The 17601-nt window shown below is 40.3% G+C and overlaps 1 protein-coding gene across 4 annotated transcripts in view; it reads left to right on the top strand.

The window, feature by feature from the left end:
* Positions 1-17601, top strand: part of CYRIA (CYFIP related Rac1 interactor A) — a 116656-nt gene that overhangs the window by 74007 nt on the left and 25048 nt on the right. For 2 of the 4 annotated variants that reach the window (XM_089671091.1, XM_089671092.1), the window contains exon 3: positions 10712-10791. In XM_089671091.1, coding sequence (XP_089527217.1) covers positions 10719-10791 — 73 coding nt within the window. In that variant the 5' untranslated portion in view covers positions 10712-10718. Of the gene's footprint in view, positions 1-10439; positions 10520-10711; positions 10792-17601 lie in introns of all 4 variants that reach the window. The other 2 variants (XM_089671093.1, XM_089671094.1) reach the window with 1 other exon arrangement.

The raw sequence follows: 17601 nt of genomic DNA, 5'->3' as shown, positions 1-17601 counted from the left end.
TATCACTTTAGAGATATTTCCTATTCTGTTCACAGAGTCAGGAAGTGAAATCTTTCAAAAGATACATGAATAGGGGAAAAAAAGATAGGGGTGTTAAAGTGTTACCAAACCCACCACAGAAAAATCAGTCTGTATATGCAATAAAGAATGCTTCTTATACTCACTCTGGAACCTAAATGGTTAATCCTCTGCATTGTGTAAAAACACTGTGTATCCTGACTTCTCTGATCCTTTCCTTCTTTCAGTGCCCCCTCTTATCTCCTGATAAGACATATCGTGTGGAGACACTCTGCACATGCTTAGTTTACTGTGTATTGCTAGAGAGGTGTTTTTTTTTTTTTTTTTTTCTTAGGAGTGTGCATGTGATCAGCACAGGGCAAATCAGCACTGCCCAGACAGAGGTCAGGGGTTCTGCATCCTCCTAGAGCAGAAAGAAAAATCCTAGTACAAGTTTTAACAAGTGCTCAGCTGGATAATGATAGCAGTTCAAGACTGCTCTAACTACTGCTGAGAAATTGTATTTAGCAGTTTATATTTACTAAAATAAATGCATTTCCATGTTGTGTGTACTGTGGGAGACCAGATATAGTGAATCCAGGGTCCTGGGTTTAGTAACACTTTAAGCATTTCATACTCTATTCAAAATTGAAAAAGTTTTGACTTTGCCATTACTTTTATTCTCTCCTGCACATATATCTTAAAACAATAAGTACCTCCTAAAGAAAATGATAGCAAGTATTGGTTTGAGTCACAAGCTGGCAGGCACCTGCTGTAGTGTACAAGAAGTGATGGACTCTTTTGTCCTTGTGTTTTTCTGACATTTTCTCTAATAAACAGCAGGGGGCAGCAAATGATAAACAATTTGCTTCCTTGTCTTTTCTGTTCATCCTCTGCTCATGGGAAGTGTATTACTGGAGCAAATGTCTACAGAGCAGTCTGTGAGTTGTAAGCACCTCCAGCTCAGGAAATCTATATAGTAGTGATGCAGAGCTGTCATAACATCTGTACAATGTTTGCTCGTATGTATATCTACTCTCAGCTTTGCTGGAAACTCTTGGCCGATACCACTCACTTTGCTTTATGGAGAGAGGTAGTTTTCTGTTCCAGCAATTTGTTTTTTTTTTTTCAATAAAGAGATGGTACAAACATGCATCTTGTAGTCTTATATCTTGGGGACAATACTATACAAAATAGAGGTACATCTAGAGCAGGGGTGTCAAACTGGCAGCCCTCCAGCTGTTGCAAAACTACAAGTCCCATCATGCCTCTGCCTTTGGGAGTCATGCTTGTAACTGTCAGTCTTGCAATGTCTCATGGGACTTTTAGTTTGGCAACAGGTGGAGGGCCACCAGTTTGACACCCGTGTTCTACAGCATGGCGCAGCTCTGTGATGTTAGCAGACAGTGGACTTTAGTGATTCTGGGTCGTAGGAGTAAGTGTACTCTTTTAAGGATTACAAAACGTTATTAATTGCTGATATTTTATATTTCACTGGAGTTCAGATTTAAAAAAGATTAAATCAATCGAGTCAGTTTGTGCTAATAACAATTTTTCCCCAGCTTGTATTTCATGATAGAAACATCTGTTGCTTGGCTGAGAGCCTGGCCTACAGAGACTGTTGTAGGACATCCTTTAAATCCATTCTACAATAAACCAAGACAAAAGGCTGCTAACAGGAGCAACAATTACAGCCCAACTGAAATTTCCATTTAAATCCACTAAATCCATTTCAGGTGCTTCAAAAAGTGTGCAAAGTGTAACCCAGATTTCTTTAGAAGGCAGCCACAGCTTGAGAAGATAAGCCTACTCCCTGCTAGAATACTGTAGAGAGAGCCCCTTGTTCTTTGTGTGGAGGCTGTGGTCCCTCTGGTTTAGCAGCTGGCATGTCAGATCGCTGCAATCAGAGCTCACCAATCAGAAGGGAGCATTAACTTGCTGATTCAGCAGGGAGTTTGTCAGAGGCTGCGGTTTCCACACAGAGTGGAGGGGGCTACAGCATGCTGGTTGGTGACGCCCCTTTCATCTCAGGCTATGACTGCTTTCATTAAAAAAAAAAAATCTTCAAGTGGTTGTAAACCTCAGCTATGAAATATGAACAAAGCATATCCCTTTATAGTGTGTACTTGTCTCAAGTGGGAGCACTAAGTGTTATTTCTGTCTGCTGCTTCATTCCTGCTATCTGAATGAATCACGTCTGACAAGTTTTCTTGAGAACAAGAAAAACATGGTGCCAAGGGAGGGACCTGCTGCAGATAAACAGGTGCAACTTGTGTAGAAGGATTTGTTTAATCTCTGTGCATCACCTGAGGTCAATCACTACACTGGGTATATGTAAGAGTTTACAACCATTTTAAGGTTTTGTTCACATCTGAGCGGCCATTATTTCTTAATGGCACCTTAAACACCGGTATCAGTTGTGTGATTTGTCACGTCTCCAAACCTGCTTGGCTCACGTCCCAAAATTAGTATTTGAGGCTCTTTGCTGCATTTGTCATGCAACAGGCATGTCAAGTCAGTGGGCTGTCATGCCAAAAAATACAAAACATGATGCTCATGCATGATTGTAGCCTTAGATTTTGGACAGTTTTTATTTTGATGGACCTGGAATGTATTTAGCTGATTTCAACTGAAGGTTGGGCTTTAAATTCTGTGTGCATGTGCCTGGATGACAGTATGGGCCATTGTTAGGCTTTTGTTGGCTCCGGGACTGATTCTCTCCCTATACAAGTCTATGTAGCTGAAGCAAGTCAAATGCAGATAAGAAGCCGGTAAACTACACCTGCATTGAAACAGAATAATCTGAGAAGCATCTTAAAGCACAACTTCACTCTCTCAATCAACATTGACTATTTTTAGTCCTTATGCGGCTAGCAGTTTTCACATTCCTTCAGTTACTTCTTGGTTTCTGGCCTAGATAAAAGATGTCATACATCCCAGGAGGAGCCAGGAGAGGAGCAGGGATTTTCTCAGTTAAGCACACCCTCCTGTCTGCATGCCTGAGCTAAGGACAGATGGATTCCAGGAAGTAATTGCTACATAAATCATTTGCCCTTACTCAAGATGGCCAAATCCAGAAATGCTAGGGGGTAGTTTTTCAAAGTGATTTCCTAGCAAAATAAAGCATGGAGACATGAATGGGGGAGTTTGATTTTTTTAAAATTAAAAATTAACTAAACAGCTTTTTTTTTTTTGTTTGTTTTCTTTTTGGTGTTCAGATGCAGTGATGTTCTGCTTTAACCAATTGCCTTCCAGAGGATTTCACCCCCCCCCCCCTTCCTGACCAGTCCATTTTTTGCAATGTGGCGCAGCATTACTTTAACTGACAATTGCGTAGTCATGTAGTGCTGTAAATAAATATAATTTATGTCCTTTTTCCCTACAAATAGAGCTTTTTTTTGGTGGTATTTGATCGCCTGTGCGGTTTTTATTTTGCACTATAAACAAAGACCGACAATTTTGAAAAAAAAAAGTATTTTTTACTTTTTGCTATAAAACATATCCAGTAAAAAAATTAGAAAAATCAAATGTCTTCATAAATTTAGGCCAAAATGTATTCTGCCTACATATCTTTGCTAAAACAGAATCCCAATACATGTGAATTAATTGGTTTATGTGAACGTTATAGCGTCTACAAATGGTGGTATACTGGAATTCTATTTTAATTTTTTTTATATACTAGTATTGGCGGCGATCAGCGACTTATAGCGGGACTGTGGCGGGCATTCTGACACTGGAGGGGGACTGACTAACTGCCACTGACATCCCAATGACTCTAATACAGTGATCAGTGCTAATTAAAAGCACCAACACTGGGCGGGAAGGGGTTAACATCTGGGGAAATCAAAGGGTTAACTGTGTGCTGTTGTGTTTTTATATCATGTGCTGTGTGTGTTTTACTAGGGAAACATGCTGCTGTGTATTTCTCTGCTGTGCAGAGAAATACACAGCAGCATGTACTTGCTGGCAGGAGAGAGACCTGTGCTTTGTTTACACACAGGTCTTTCTCCTGTCAGATTTACTCAGTGATTGCCAGGTGCTGGTGGGAAATCTCTGGCCGGGACCCGGTGATTGACATGCTTAGCCACCAATGGCGGCGCAGGTAGGGCGGCGCGTGCGTGCACCCCCCTACCCAGAGATGCAAATCAAATGTGCATATATGTGTGTGTGTGTGTGTGTGTATATATGTATGTGTGTGTGTGTGTGTGTATATGTGTATATATATATATATATATATATATATATATATATATATATATATATATGATTTTGCGCAGCCCTTGGGCTTTGTAGTAGTAGTTCTACCATAGGGCGGCAGAGGGGTGGTTAAAGAACACTGCATTTGCCCATTGATGCAGGCCCCAAATCAAAAGTTTTTTGAGTGACAAATAATAAATTTAACAAAGCCTGCTGCTTCAGTGTTTTTAGATCTTTTTGTCAGATGTTACTATGGTATAATGAAAGTGTAATTACAAGCATTTCATAAGTGTCCAAAGCTTTTATTGACCAGTGCATGAAGTTTATGCAAAGAGTCAATATTTGTAGTGTTGACCCTTCTTTTTCAAGACCTCTGCAATTCGCCCTGGCATGCTGTCACTCAACGTCTGGGCCACATCCTGACTGATGGCAGCCCATTCTTGCATGGAGTTGTCAGAATTTGTGGGGGGTGGTTTGTTCACCCGCCTCTTAAGGATATTGACCACAAGTTCTCAATGGAATTAAGGTCTGGGGAGTTTCCTGGCCATGGACTCAAAATTTCGATGTTTTATTCCCCAAGCCACTTAGTTATCACTTTTGCCTTATGGCAAGATGCTCCATCATGCTGGAAAAGGCATTGTTCATCACCAAACTGTTCTTGGATGGTTGGGAGACGTTGCTCTCGCAGGAAGTTTTTGTACCATTTTTTTTTTTTTTATTTCATGGCTGTGTTCTGAGCCCACTCCCTTGGCTGAGAAGCAACCCCAGACATGAATGGTCTCAGGATGCTTTACTGTTGGCATGACACAGGACTAATGGTAGCACTAACCTTTTCTTGTCCAGAAAAGGTTGTTTCTGGATGCCCCAATCAATCAGAAAAGAGATTCATCAGAGAAAATGACTTTACCTCAATCCTCAGCAGTCAAATCCCTGTAGAATATCAGTCTGTCCCTGGCTTCTTTGCTGGCCTTCCTGACACCAGGCCATCCTCCAAAGGTCTTTGCCTCACTATGCTGCCTGCTGCCATTCCTGAGTAAGCTTTGCACTGGTGGTGCCCCGATCCCACAGCTGAATCAACTTTAGGAGACAGTCCTGGCAATTGCTGGACTTTCTTGGGCGCCCTGAAGCCTTCTTCATAACAGTTGAACCTCTCTCCTTGAAGTTCTTGATGATCTGATAAATGGTTAATTTAGGTGCTATCTTAGGTGTCCGTTTGTGAACCAGAGGTAATAGATCGCTGCTCAGTTCTCCGGCATTCTCGGAGAACAAAGTTCTCCTGTGAATGCAGTTTATGAAGCAGTTCTCCGAACGAAAGGAGAACGGTCTCCAAACGCTGGATAACGGTCTACAAACTCTGAAAAACGGCTCATTTTACTATAATCTCTCCAGATTACAGTAAAAGATCAGTTTACTAAGCAGAGGTAAATTATCTCTGCTTAGTTTTCGGTCCCTCTGATTCTCCAGCTCTGGGCTGGAGAATCTGGACGGAGAAAACAGATCTCCAGAGAAGGGCTGACAGGATCTCCTGAGTGTTATAAACTGTGAATGACCAGAGAATAGCTGAGATCCGTTGAATCGCAGCTATTCTCTGTGTCATAAAAGGACACCTTAGCAGCAATATCCTTGCCTGTGAATCCCTTTTTGTGCAAAGCAATGACTGCCATTGTTTCCTTGCAGGTAAATTAATATTTGCGTAATTCTCGAAACCTTTGGCCAGGGCTGTAGATACTATTAGTGCAGATTAGAGACCTCCTTTTAATACACAGTCTGCCGTAGACTTTTCTGTATGTGTAGTACCATTATTAAGTGGCCTCTTTGAATTCCAGCAGGAGACTAGAGGATTTGAGTTTGCCCTGCGTAAGGTCACACTGTGTTCAGGTCTCCCAGGTTGTTTAGGAAACCTTTTTTCATATGATCTGACACCGGTCCCCAATCCCTACTAGAAAAAGCCTATTGAGTTCATGGTTTATCTGCTTAGCACAAGAAGCCACAGTCTCCGGGTCTTGTCTGCAGGCTAATGTGTGCACATTTATTGCATTTACTATCGCCAAACAAACGCTTGCATTTAATTTACATCACTTGCTTAATCACATAGCCTGCCAGCCCCAGGAGGGCCTGCATTCTCCCCCAGAAAGTAAACAAATTCCTTTCACCGGCTTTCCCATTCAGATAATGTTACATATTGTAGACCTGTATTAACAGAAAATAAAAACAAGTTTTCTTTAAGCCAGACAAATGCATCAGTCTTGATTTCAGAGCTGTATGGGCTAAATATGTTCAGGCTTCTAAGTAAGACGGCAGGATCTAATAACATAAACTAGACATCAGGTACACATTCTGCTTTTTCCTTTCCACTTGGCAGAGTTTATTAGAAAAGCGCTGCGAGCATCCTTATCAATTTTTTAAGTCCATGTTCCTGTCTTGCTGAGTGTTAGACTTACAAAGCCAGGATTGTTGGAAGAACAGTGCAATCCTTTGTAATATATTAGTAAGTACTTTCCTTTTTAGTATGTGGCATGGTGTATTATTAAAGTACACCTGTAATTGTAGCAAACAAATGATCGGAAAGGGAAGGTAGATGCTGTATATGATTTTTCTATTGAGTAAGTTGTAATGTATTTTAAGAATGTATATGAAAACAAAGAAGTATGGGATAAGGAGGAGGGGGAAAAAAATAAAACACACACACACACACACAGACACACAGACACACAGACACACAGACACACACACACCTCCATGCTGTAGTATTTGTGAGATGCTGCAGCTGTCCCACGTCTGCTCTCACCCTGAGAGCAGAGTGCTCACAAGGCCGCTGATCGCTCAGTTTTCTGTCTGCTCAGAGCAAAGATCCGGGACTGTCAGTCACTGCTCTCCACTCTGCTTCTACAGCATTCACTGGAGTGCAAAACTTAGGAGGCGTAAGCGTCTCTCCGTGACACTGCACGCTGAGAGGCAGAGCCAGCTGTCACCAGGCAGTGGGATGAATGCCAGCAATATTGTCAGGATGCTTCCTGACCTGGTAGCAGCTGTTCTTCATCCACTGATAGTGGGCAATAGCTCATTAGAAGCAGACTCATGGTCACAGGAGGACAAAAGTAATTGTGCTCCTGTGACCCACAAGAGAAGTATGGCCAAAACAGTTTGGCACCAAACAGTGTGGTTTAAAGTTTTCGTAGCCTCCCTGGCGGTATTCCCAAATGTAGCTCGGGGTAAAGTTTCAGTACCACAGGCGGTAACCCTGAGCTACACTCGGACTTACCATGCGGCGCTGCTCCGGGATCTGTTCTTCTCTTACCTTGTCCTGCGCTCCCGCGATGTCATGCAGTGTCCTCTGTAATGTCCTCCGGCTGATGCCGGCATCTGTCTTCTGGGTTCCGTCCCCTGCGACGTCGGAACGTACGGGGACGGAACGGCGGGAAATTTGAAAATGACAAAAAGTGACATTCACTAAAATCACATAGTAAAACATTACTATATTAAACCATTTCACATACATTTTGTCCCGAGTGCTTTGTCCTGTGCCCTGCCTGCATTTTTACTGTTCTTTCTGCCTGGAAACTGAAAAATGTCCATGGCATCCAAAAAGCGTCCCTTTTAGGTCAAAAGCGGTTTTAGACCAGCTAGAGAACAGCGATAGTAAATTAGAACTACTTGCAGAATTGAGTGATAATGATTCGTGGGGAAATTCGTCATCAGACACTGAAAACGATTTTGCGACTTTGCTCAGTGATGTGCGAACTTGGCGCTCTATTTCAGATTTCAGTGTTTTTGGTTTGATTATATTACTGAATTAAATGTATTATTATTATATTATTATTTTTTATGATTATTACATTATAATTTTATGATTTCGGGTTTCAAATTTTTTCATACCCGGGATGTTTACTAGACTCTTGTTCGGACAGATTTCAGTGAGTTATTCCTAAAAATTACAGGCCTACAATTAAAAAAAATACGTATTTCCATGCAAAAAAAATGTACCGCTTTGAGCACAGAAATATGGACATAATCAGACCGCTAGGGAGGTTAAGGAAATATTTCTTTCTGAATTTGTTGCAGAAATTCTTACCTGAAGATCCTGTCAGTAACGGCAGATGGCCAAAAATCCCACAATTTTGAAGTAAGGTTTTCAGCAAGCTCTTATAAATGTGATGGTCAGGTGTTCACAAACATTTGGTCCCTAAAATCCAAGCTATTTGAAAATGTCTTGAAATGTTGTCTCCATAATGTACACTACATAACTGAGTGGTGGTCTGTGGGTCATAGGGGCTTAAACTACGCCACGGTATGAAGGGACCCCAAGACTGCAGTCAAATGATTTTGTTTTCGTGGTTTGCCGCTTCACATCACACGGCACCACAATGCATGGTAACCTACTTCCATGCAACGAGCTAGCAAGAACGCAAGTCCAATTTTTGGTCCTTTGTGGTTAATTGGGGTCATGTCAGATGGACAATTGTGTAGTAGCAGTTAATCACTGCTACATACCAATAATGTAAGCAATTTATTCTCAAAAGTCACTGGTATAAGTTAAACTAATACTGAGAGCGTGTGTTGTGATGTTTTGAGGAAGCTATGAACAACACTCTGCCCTTCCCTTTCTCTAGCCATGATCTGCCTGCATTGCATTGAAAAGAAGAGACCTAGCAATGACCTTATTGGATCTAAAATAAGAAATGTAATAAAAGCATGTTTTATGCACAAATTACATTAGCATGTTAATGAGAGGGGGAACAAAGGAAGCCAAAATATAAGCTACACCCAGTCCCTGTTCCACCTACCTCTTATTAACTGCCGTTGCCCGTTCAGCCAGCGCAGCAGTCTGGAAATGTGAAATTCCCCCCCTTCTATCTGTTGGATGGTTGGGGTAGACAAGAGCAATTCCAGTTGCTCAAAGTAGTCACATCCCAGTGCTGACAAATTGTGAAATTTTGGCATTGATATTGAAAATATGACTGATCATGCCAAAAAATGCTCTTTTATTGAAGGATGATGATCATATGAAGCCATTTATTATCAAATAGTTGTTTGACTCCTTTTTAAATCATAATAACAGAAATCACCCAAATGGCCATGATCAAAAGTTTACATACCCTGGAATGTTTGGCCTTGGTACAGACACACAAGGTGACACACACAGGTTAAAATGACAATTAGAGGTTAATGTCCCACATCTGTGGCTTTTTAAATTGCAATTAGTGTCAGTGTATAAATAGTCAATGAGTTAGCTCTTACGTGGAAGCACTGACTAGGCTAGATACTGAGACATCGGCATCAGAAAAGAACTGTCAAAAGTCCTGTGTAACAAGGTAATGGAACTTTATAAAGAGGGAAAAGGACATGAAAACATGTCCAAAGCCTTGAATATGCCAACAGTACTGTTAAATCACCTATTAAGAAGTGGAAAATTCAGGGACCTCTTGATACCAAGCCAAGGTCAGGTAGACCAAGAAAGATTGCAGCCACAACTGCCAGAAGAATTTTTCGGGATACAAAGGGAAACCCATAGGTAACCACAAGAAAAATACAGGCTGCTCTGGAAAAAGACAGTATGGTTGTTTTGAAGGAGCACAATACGATGACACTTCAACAAAAATGAGCTGCATGGTTGAGGTGCAGAAAGAAGCCATTACTGCATCAGTGACACAAAAAGGCCTGGTTAGGCATGTCAAGGTGTTGTCAGGCATATTGTAACTGGGCTTTTTTGTGGCATTGGTGCAGTAAAAGCTTCTTTCTGGCACCTCGACCAAACAGCGGTCCACTGATCTCTTCTCTGATGTGGAAGAAAAGCAGAAGGGCCCCCAGGAAAGGCTGAGTCTTACATACCATGTCAACTGTCTACATGTTGTATTCCTACAAAAGACCTTCTTTGTTTTTCCCCTCATGTGTTTATCATTAATATCCCAGATTTGTGACAGGTCTACTTATAACGCTGGAAGGAGGAGCAACATGTCCCTTTGTGTGTTTGTAGTCTGATCTCCCTGCTATTCAGGTCTTTTTTACAACAGGAGAGCTATTTGAGCCTCCACACAGCTGTCACTGTTGCCTGGGACACAACTGCTTGCCGCAATGCTAAATCTTAACTATTCTTTATGTAATATGAGCAAAGTGTTTGAACATTGACTTGAAACGTACTGTATATAAGCATAATGGTGTGCATGCTTTTTAACAAAGGTTTAACATCCAGTGTTGATACTCTTTGATGCATTGATAATATAACTGTTTTGTATTGCATCCACCAGGTTTGCTGGGATGGGTAATCTTCTTAAGGTTCTTACCAGGGAAATTGAAAATTATCCCCATTTTTTCCTGGATTTTGAAAGTAAGTTCTATGATGGAATCACAGGTCAATGGCTAAAACCTTTCCTTTTTTTAATCCTGATCTTCGATGAGTTGGAGGAATGCTGGGACTTGACATCTTTGCACAGAGAGAGCCTTCTGTTTGCATGTTGCTTTATATCTCACCCACTTAGCACCTCTTTTCCTTTCTCTCCTTCTTGTTTCTGTTTTTCAGGAGCCAAATGGGAAACCTTTTAAAAGTTCTTACATGCACAGAGCTTGATCAGGGACCAAACTTTTTCCTTGACTTTGAAAGTGAGCACAACTCTTGCCTGGCTGTGATGTCTGCACTAACACCACATTGCCTGGCTGTGATGTCTGCACTAACCCCATATCGCATGTCATCTGCATTTTATTGCCAGATTTGCCAACAAACTGAAAGCTCTTTTAATAATTGGTGTAGGGTTGTATGCCACTAATAGCCATACACTTGTGAAAGACCCCTTCGTTTTTTTTTTTGTTTTTTTTTTTAAGATCGAGAGCTATGATTGCTTCATTGTGGGTCAGAACACACATGACATTGATGCCACCAACTCCCAGTTGTCTTGGAGCAGGGAGGTTGCAGACAATTTAGTGTGTCTGGTTTGGGAAAGAGGCTGATTGCAATTTCAGCTGCTCTTCTGGTTTCAGAAACTAAGAACTAATATTGTTATATTTAGGCCTCATTTACATGGACACACTTAAGCAAATGCCCGTGCAAGGGCCGTGTTTGCTCACACGGGCACACACAGGTGTTCAGTGCACCCTCGAGCAGGCATTCTCACTCATGTCAATTGCTGCTGCTCCCAATCTGACTTCCATGTGGGTGTTGGTCCCTGAACATGAACAGTGTGCATTCGGAGACCCACACAGATGGCAAATTGGGGGCAGTGGCTGTGTCCTAATTGACAAGAATGGGAGTGCCTGAAGGAGGATGCACAGAACAGTTCTCACATGGGCGTGTGCTTAAGTATGCCCATGTGATTGAGGCCTTAGAGAACTAGACAGGACAGGTGTTAAAAAAGTTTTTCTGTTTTATACTGAAGGTATTTTAGTTTTAGGTGTTTCTAAAGCCACAACTTTCTTTTTCAGTTTTATTTAGTGTAGAGAAAAGTTAAAATATCTGTTGGGCTTTTTTTATTGTTTTGTTTTTGCCGTTTGTGTCGCATTGGAGAGATTTCCTTTGATTTCCTGTCCCGGAAACAGAGAATACTCTCCACAGTGAGGCAACTCCCCTTTTTTTTTTTTTTTTTTTTTTTTTTTTCCACTGCAACACATTTCCAGACTGAAAATTTTTCCCTCTATTCTTGTCTCTGTGACAAACCAAAATTTTGGATTTTACTTAATTTTCAGATCAGGTGACAATGGTTATCAGGGCATAAAAAGGTGTACCTCCCCACAAGTGACAAACATCAATTAAAAAAAAAAAAAAGTTATTGGAGGCTCTAATTTTTCTCTCCTCTGTCCCCCAAAAAAATATCTGCACCACTCTTGAGATGTGGGTAGGGCCTTGCCATCCTCATGTACACATACAATGCATAACTATTGGCTCTGCATTGTACTTGATAATGTCAGCATGCAACTCCCAGCTGAAGGCTTTTGTGTACCAGTCCAATAGATGGAGTGAGGAATCCTACATGTAATGACTATTTAACCTTTGCAATGAGAGGGAGGCAGTAACAAGCCAGGGTAATTTTTTTTTTTTTTTAATCCCCTACTGTCTTCTTTTATTCTATGTTCCCCATGACCCCCAATATTGACTTGCCATCTGCATGTGGCTTGATATAAATGGGTATCTCACAGGGCCTCCTATTCTTACCATAGAGGTGCTTTATAGCTTTTTTGTGCTGATAGAATCTCATAGCAGTCTCTGAAAACTGAAGAACAGAGTCCAAGTTGTGGCAAATCTGATTCTACTAATGCATGAGCTGTGCATGTTTTTGGTCTGTAAACCATGTCTCTTGTCAACATTAAGAATACAGTTTAGACTGATATAACACTAGGGTTTGTAATGGTGCACAATTGTGAAACAAATACTATAACTGAAGAGCGTTGGTCAACTACTGGTCTAAGCTACTTTGTTCCTAGGCAGTAAACACATTTTACACTAGAAGTCTTCTTTTATGGATTGCTTTACCTAAACCAGTATAAGGAGTCTTGGACAAAAAGTTATAGTGAAAGGTAAGAGGAATTAATGCAGGATTAAAGGGATTCTCCACTTTAGTTACATAACAGATCTTTTGCTTGACACCTTGTGGTGTAAAGTTATAAAACAATCAGTGTGACATTCACCAAACATTTACTGGTGGTGAGTCAATCACTTTAATTTAAAACACCAGGAAGATAAACCCATGGTGAATATCAGATTCAATACTTTACAAATACAGGCTTGGATGTAAATAGATACACTTCTGCTGAGTGCGCTGTGTAGCCCCCAGATCCAGTTGTGCTCAGTATGCCATCAGCAACCTAGGCTTTGAGTCATGTCTCTCCCACTTTGCACAATGCAGTGCAAATGTCTTTTTACAAGGGCCATGTCACACCAGCAACTTTGTAGTGGAGCTTCAAATTGCTGAAATTGATGTGAAGTAGACCTCTTAATGACTACAGTTAAGGATGCCAAGTCAATATGTATACATAGCAATTTAATTTGGGGGCGGGACATTCCAGATCTGGAGCAGAAGTTGCTATTTGCACAATGCACACACCTCAAATGCTGGGGGAAAAAAAAAGTGCATTTTGCCTGACTTACAAATGAAAGGATAACTAAACCCCAAAATTGCAATATGCTGCAGTTAGTCATTAGATGTGATAACTTCATTATTTTCATTTTCTTTGAAGGTGAGCATATTTTCAGCAAATATAGAAAATACCTGCTGATCCTACCAGAAATGCAGTGTTTGTCACTTCCTGTGAGCTGCATGAAACTCATCCTTCTTAGCTATCTTCTGTAATCTACCAATTGCCCTGTCCCCATGTAATGGAGATGAAGAGATACGGATATGCTTGTGGTCCATACCAGCGTAAGGTGACAACCATAGATTTCATAGAGGAGTGACATAGCCACCCAAGGGTTAGGTAGTATGTTGCCTGCAGGATTACTAGGTGAAAATAAAGCAAAAGAAGCTTGGGGAAAAAAGTAAACAAATGCAACCACTACTCTAAAAATTAGTAAACTCTGTTACATTTTTGGTTTAGATACAGCGAGTAAAATAATATTTGAACACGTCACCATATTTCTAAAGGTACTATTGACATGAAGTTTTCATCACATGTGGTTAACAATCCATGCAATCCATACATACAAAAAAACCAAAACAAACAAGTTCAGAAATTGTTGTGTAATAAGATAAAATGACACCGGGAAAAAAGTATTGAACACAGGAACAAAGGGAGGTGCAAAAAGGCATGGAACGCCAAGAAACAAGCTAAAATCTATCAGTAATTAGAAAGCAATCCTGCCCTTTTTCAGTGCAAATTAATATAAGTTGGTACAGTCTCAACTGATGGCCTATAAAAAGTGTCTCACTACCAAGGTGTCACACAAGAAACCTCTCATGATGGGTAAAAGCAAAGAGCTCTCTCAAGACCTTTCCAACCTTATTGTTGCAAAACATACCGATGGCATTGGTTATAGAAGTATTTCTAAACTTCTGAATGTTCCAATGAGCACTGTTGGGGCCATAGTCTGGAAATGGAAAGAACATAATTTCACCATAAACCGTCCACGACCAGGTGCTCCGCTCTAGATTTCTGACAGAGGAGTGAAAAGAATTATGAGAAGAGTTGTCCAACAGCCAAGGACTACTTGTGGAGAACTTAAGAAAGACCTGGAATTAGCAGGTACAATTTTTTCAAAGAAAACAATAAGTAATGCACTCGAACGCCATGGCCTGTATGCACACTCACCACGCAAGATTCCATTGCTGAAGAAAAAGCATGTTTAAACTCGTTTAAAGTTTGTTGTTCAACATTTGGACAAGCCTGTGAAATACTGGGAGAATATAGTCTGGTCAGATGAGACCAAAATTGAACTCTTTGGATGCCATAATACACAACATGGTACATCCTGGTACATGGCAGCAGATTTTTATCTAGAATGACTTGGTACATTTTTCCATCCATCTTTTCTTCAATTACATGAAGTTTGTCAGTATCGTAAGATGAAAATCAGCCTCACACAATGATGGTCCCACCTCCAAACTTCACTGTTGGGATGGTGTTTTTGGGGTGATGTGCAGTTCGAATTGACCTCCACATCACCCCAAAAACACCATCCCAACAGTGAAGTTTGGAGGTGGGAACATCATGGTGTGAGGCTTATTTTCATCTTATGATACTGACAAACTTCATGTAATTGAAGAAAGGATGGATGGAAAAATGTACCAAGTCATTCTAGATAAAAAATCTGCCATGTACCAGAATGATGAAGATGAAATGAGGGTGGACATTTCAGCAGGACAATGATCCCAAACACAAAGCCAAGAAGACTATCAATTGGCTTCAAAGAAAATAAAGCTGCTAGAATGGCCCAGCCAATCACCTGACTTTAGTTCTTTCTATAGATTTTTTTTTTATTGGATTCAAAGATCAGAATTCATAGAAGAGGCTCATGGAACCTTCAAGATTTGAAGACTATGTGGAAGAATGGGCCAAAATCACACCTGAGCAATGCATGTGACTAGTTTCTCCGTACAGGTGGTATCTTAAAGCTGTCATTACCAACAAAGGATTTTGTACAAAGTATTAAATAAATTTCACTTAGCGTGTTCAATACTTTTTTCCCTGTGTCGTTGTATATTATTATACATAACTTCATTTATGAACTTATTTGTTTTGGTTTCATTTTATGCATGGGTTGTTACTGACGTGGTTAAAATTTCATGTCAATAGCACCTTTAGAAATATATTTGATAAAAATGATGACGTGTTCAATACTTATTTTGCCCGCCATATATTTTAATAACACCATGTTAATACAGGGCTAGTTATTTAGTTGGTAGAGATTACTGTACACAGTATAAATATAACTGTCCCGGGTACTCATACATATAACCAATTTAGCTCTGTAGGTAAGGTCTCAGTTTCTGTAAATCCATAATCATGATCAGTTTCTTTTAGAAATGACATTTTCCCCTTATTTCAATGCAGACTCCATTTACACTGAGGCCTTTTAGTCTATTCACTATATTCATCCTCTTTTGTAGTAGTACAGATATATCTTTTGCATTTCTGAATGGTATTCTTTTGCATGTGTGCATTTCCTAAGATTTCTCTATGTCCTCATTTGTACTAACGTGCTTGTCTAACGTAATGCATGCTGATTGTTGGGTTGTTACAAATGTTGAATATTTTTTGTTTTCTGTTCTGCTGAATACATTGAATCTGTTTAATAGTTAATGTTTTACTGTAGATTGTACTTGAAAAGACTTTCATACTAGCAACCCTTGTGCCCTCCTCAACAGATTGACATTGTGTAGATGCAGCTATACACGTCCCACTGGCAGGAAGCATTTGCATTCTCTGTTTGTGTGTGTGTGTGTGTGTGTGTGTGTCCATACATATTGACTAATGGATTATCAATCTGTATCTGAGCTGTGTTTATTGAGGCACACACACATATGTACATGTTATGATGGTATCCTGCACTCATTAAAGGGCATTTCTACTCCTAAAGGGTCAGTCCGCCCCTTAAATAATGTTAATTTTGGGTGTCCGTTTTTATCTTATAACCTCTCTCGGGCAATCCAGTAAAAAATATCTTCTGAACTTCACAAAATGTTATACTGGTTTACCCACTTGGGCCAGTGGAACTGCCAGATAATTCATTGGGGGGTCCTATGCTGTGCTTACTGGGAGATGATAGAAGGTATTCCAGCATATTTACCCATAACAGAAATGTAATTTTAAAGGCTGGATTTCCCAGTACACTGAAAGCAGACCCTAGGTTTAGATGCAGTGCATAATCTTACACATAGGGGCCTATTTATAAAACATTTGTTGAATGAATGTCAGACATTTGTACATGTTGCACACATTTTGGCCATAATTTCTCTACTAGAAAAATCCTTATGGTGGTCAGCTCCATCTAGTGGCCAAAATGTGGTATTTTTTGAAATATCCCAATCAGACAATATACTGCATTTTGGCCACTAGATGGAGCTGATAACAGGTCTGGAAAAATTTTTTTTTCAAGATCTGTTTTGGTTATTCCACATAATCTTTGTTTTTTTGGTGCGCTGAATCCGAAAAGGACCTCAATTTTGTCATAGGACATCACGTTTCCTGACAATTTAGGTAACTAAGGCAATACCTCAAAATAAATGGAAATAGATTTATAAAATTAAAGTTATTACAATTTTTTCATGAAAATCCTTTTTTGAACTGAAATGAGCTCACCTACATACACTAAACTCAATTCTTCTTCCCTGTGAGGCTCCTCCTGGTGCATTTAAGATTGTGAGTAGCATTTGGAATGTCTCTCTGAAGCATCCAACAGTAGTCTGCCATCATTGTAATGCTCCATTTTCCCTGGTATCTCCTTTCCGTCTCTTTAATGTCTCGGTGGAATCGTTCACCTTGTAACTCACTCACAGCTCCCACATTTTCAGGAAAGTAGTCAAGGTGGGACTGGAGGAAATGCACTTTCAAACTCATCAGGCAACCTAAAGCTTGAAATGCTTTCAGCATTCGTCCGACGATCTTTTTGTAGTGAGGATCTTTGTTATTGCCTAAAAATTTCTGTACGACTTCTTTAAATGCAATCCACCCTTCTTTTTGAGGATCCGTCATGGTATTGACAAACTCTTGATCAACTATAAGCCTTCTCATATCTGGTCCGACAAACACACCTTCCTTCAATTTTGCCTCCGACAGGCCTGGAAACTTGGTGACCAAGTATTTGAAGCATTCTCCATCTCTTGGAAGTGATTTTACGAATTGCTTCATCAATCCCAATTTTATGTGGAGAGGTGGTAGAAGAACTTTATGGGAAGGTACCAAAGTTTCTCAGAGGACATTTTTTTCACTGACTGTTAGCACCCTCGGCTGCCAAATCTTCTTGGTCCAGTGATTTTGTCGGTCTCG

The sequence above is a fragment of the Staurois parvus genome, unplaced genomic scaffold (genome assembly GCF_062004578.1).
Source record: "Staurois parvus isolate SC_StPar_1 unplaced genomic scaffold, SC_StPar_1.0 ptg000098l, whole genome shotgun sequence".
Taxonomy (NCBI): Eukaryota; Metazoa; Chordata; class Amphibia; order Anura; family Ranidae; genus Staurois; species Staurois parvus.
This window is presented reverse-complemented; position numbering and strand designations above follow the sequence as displayed.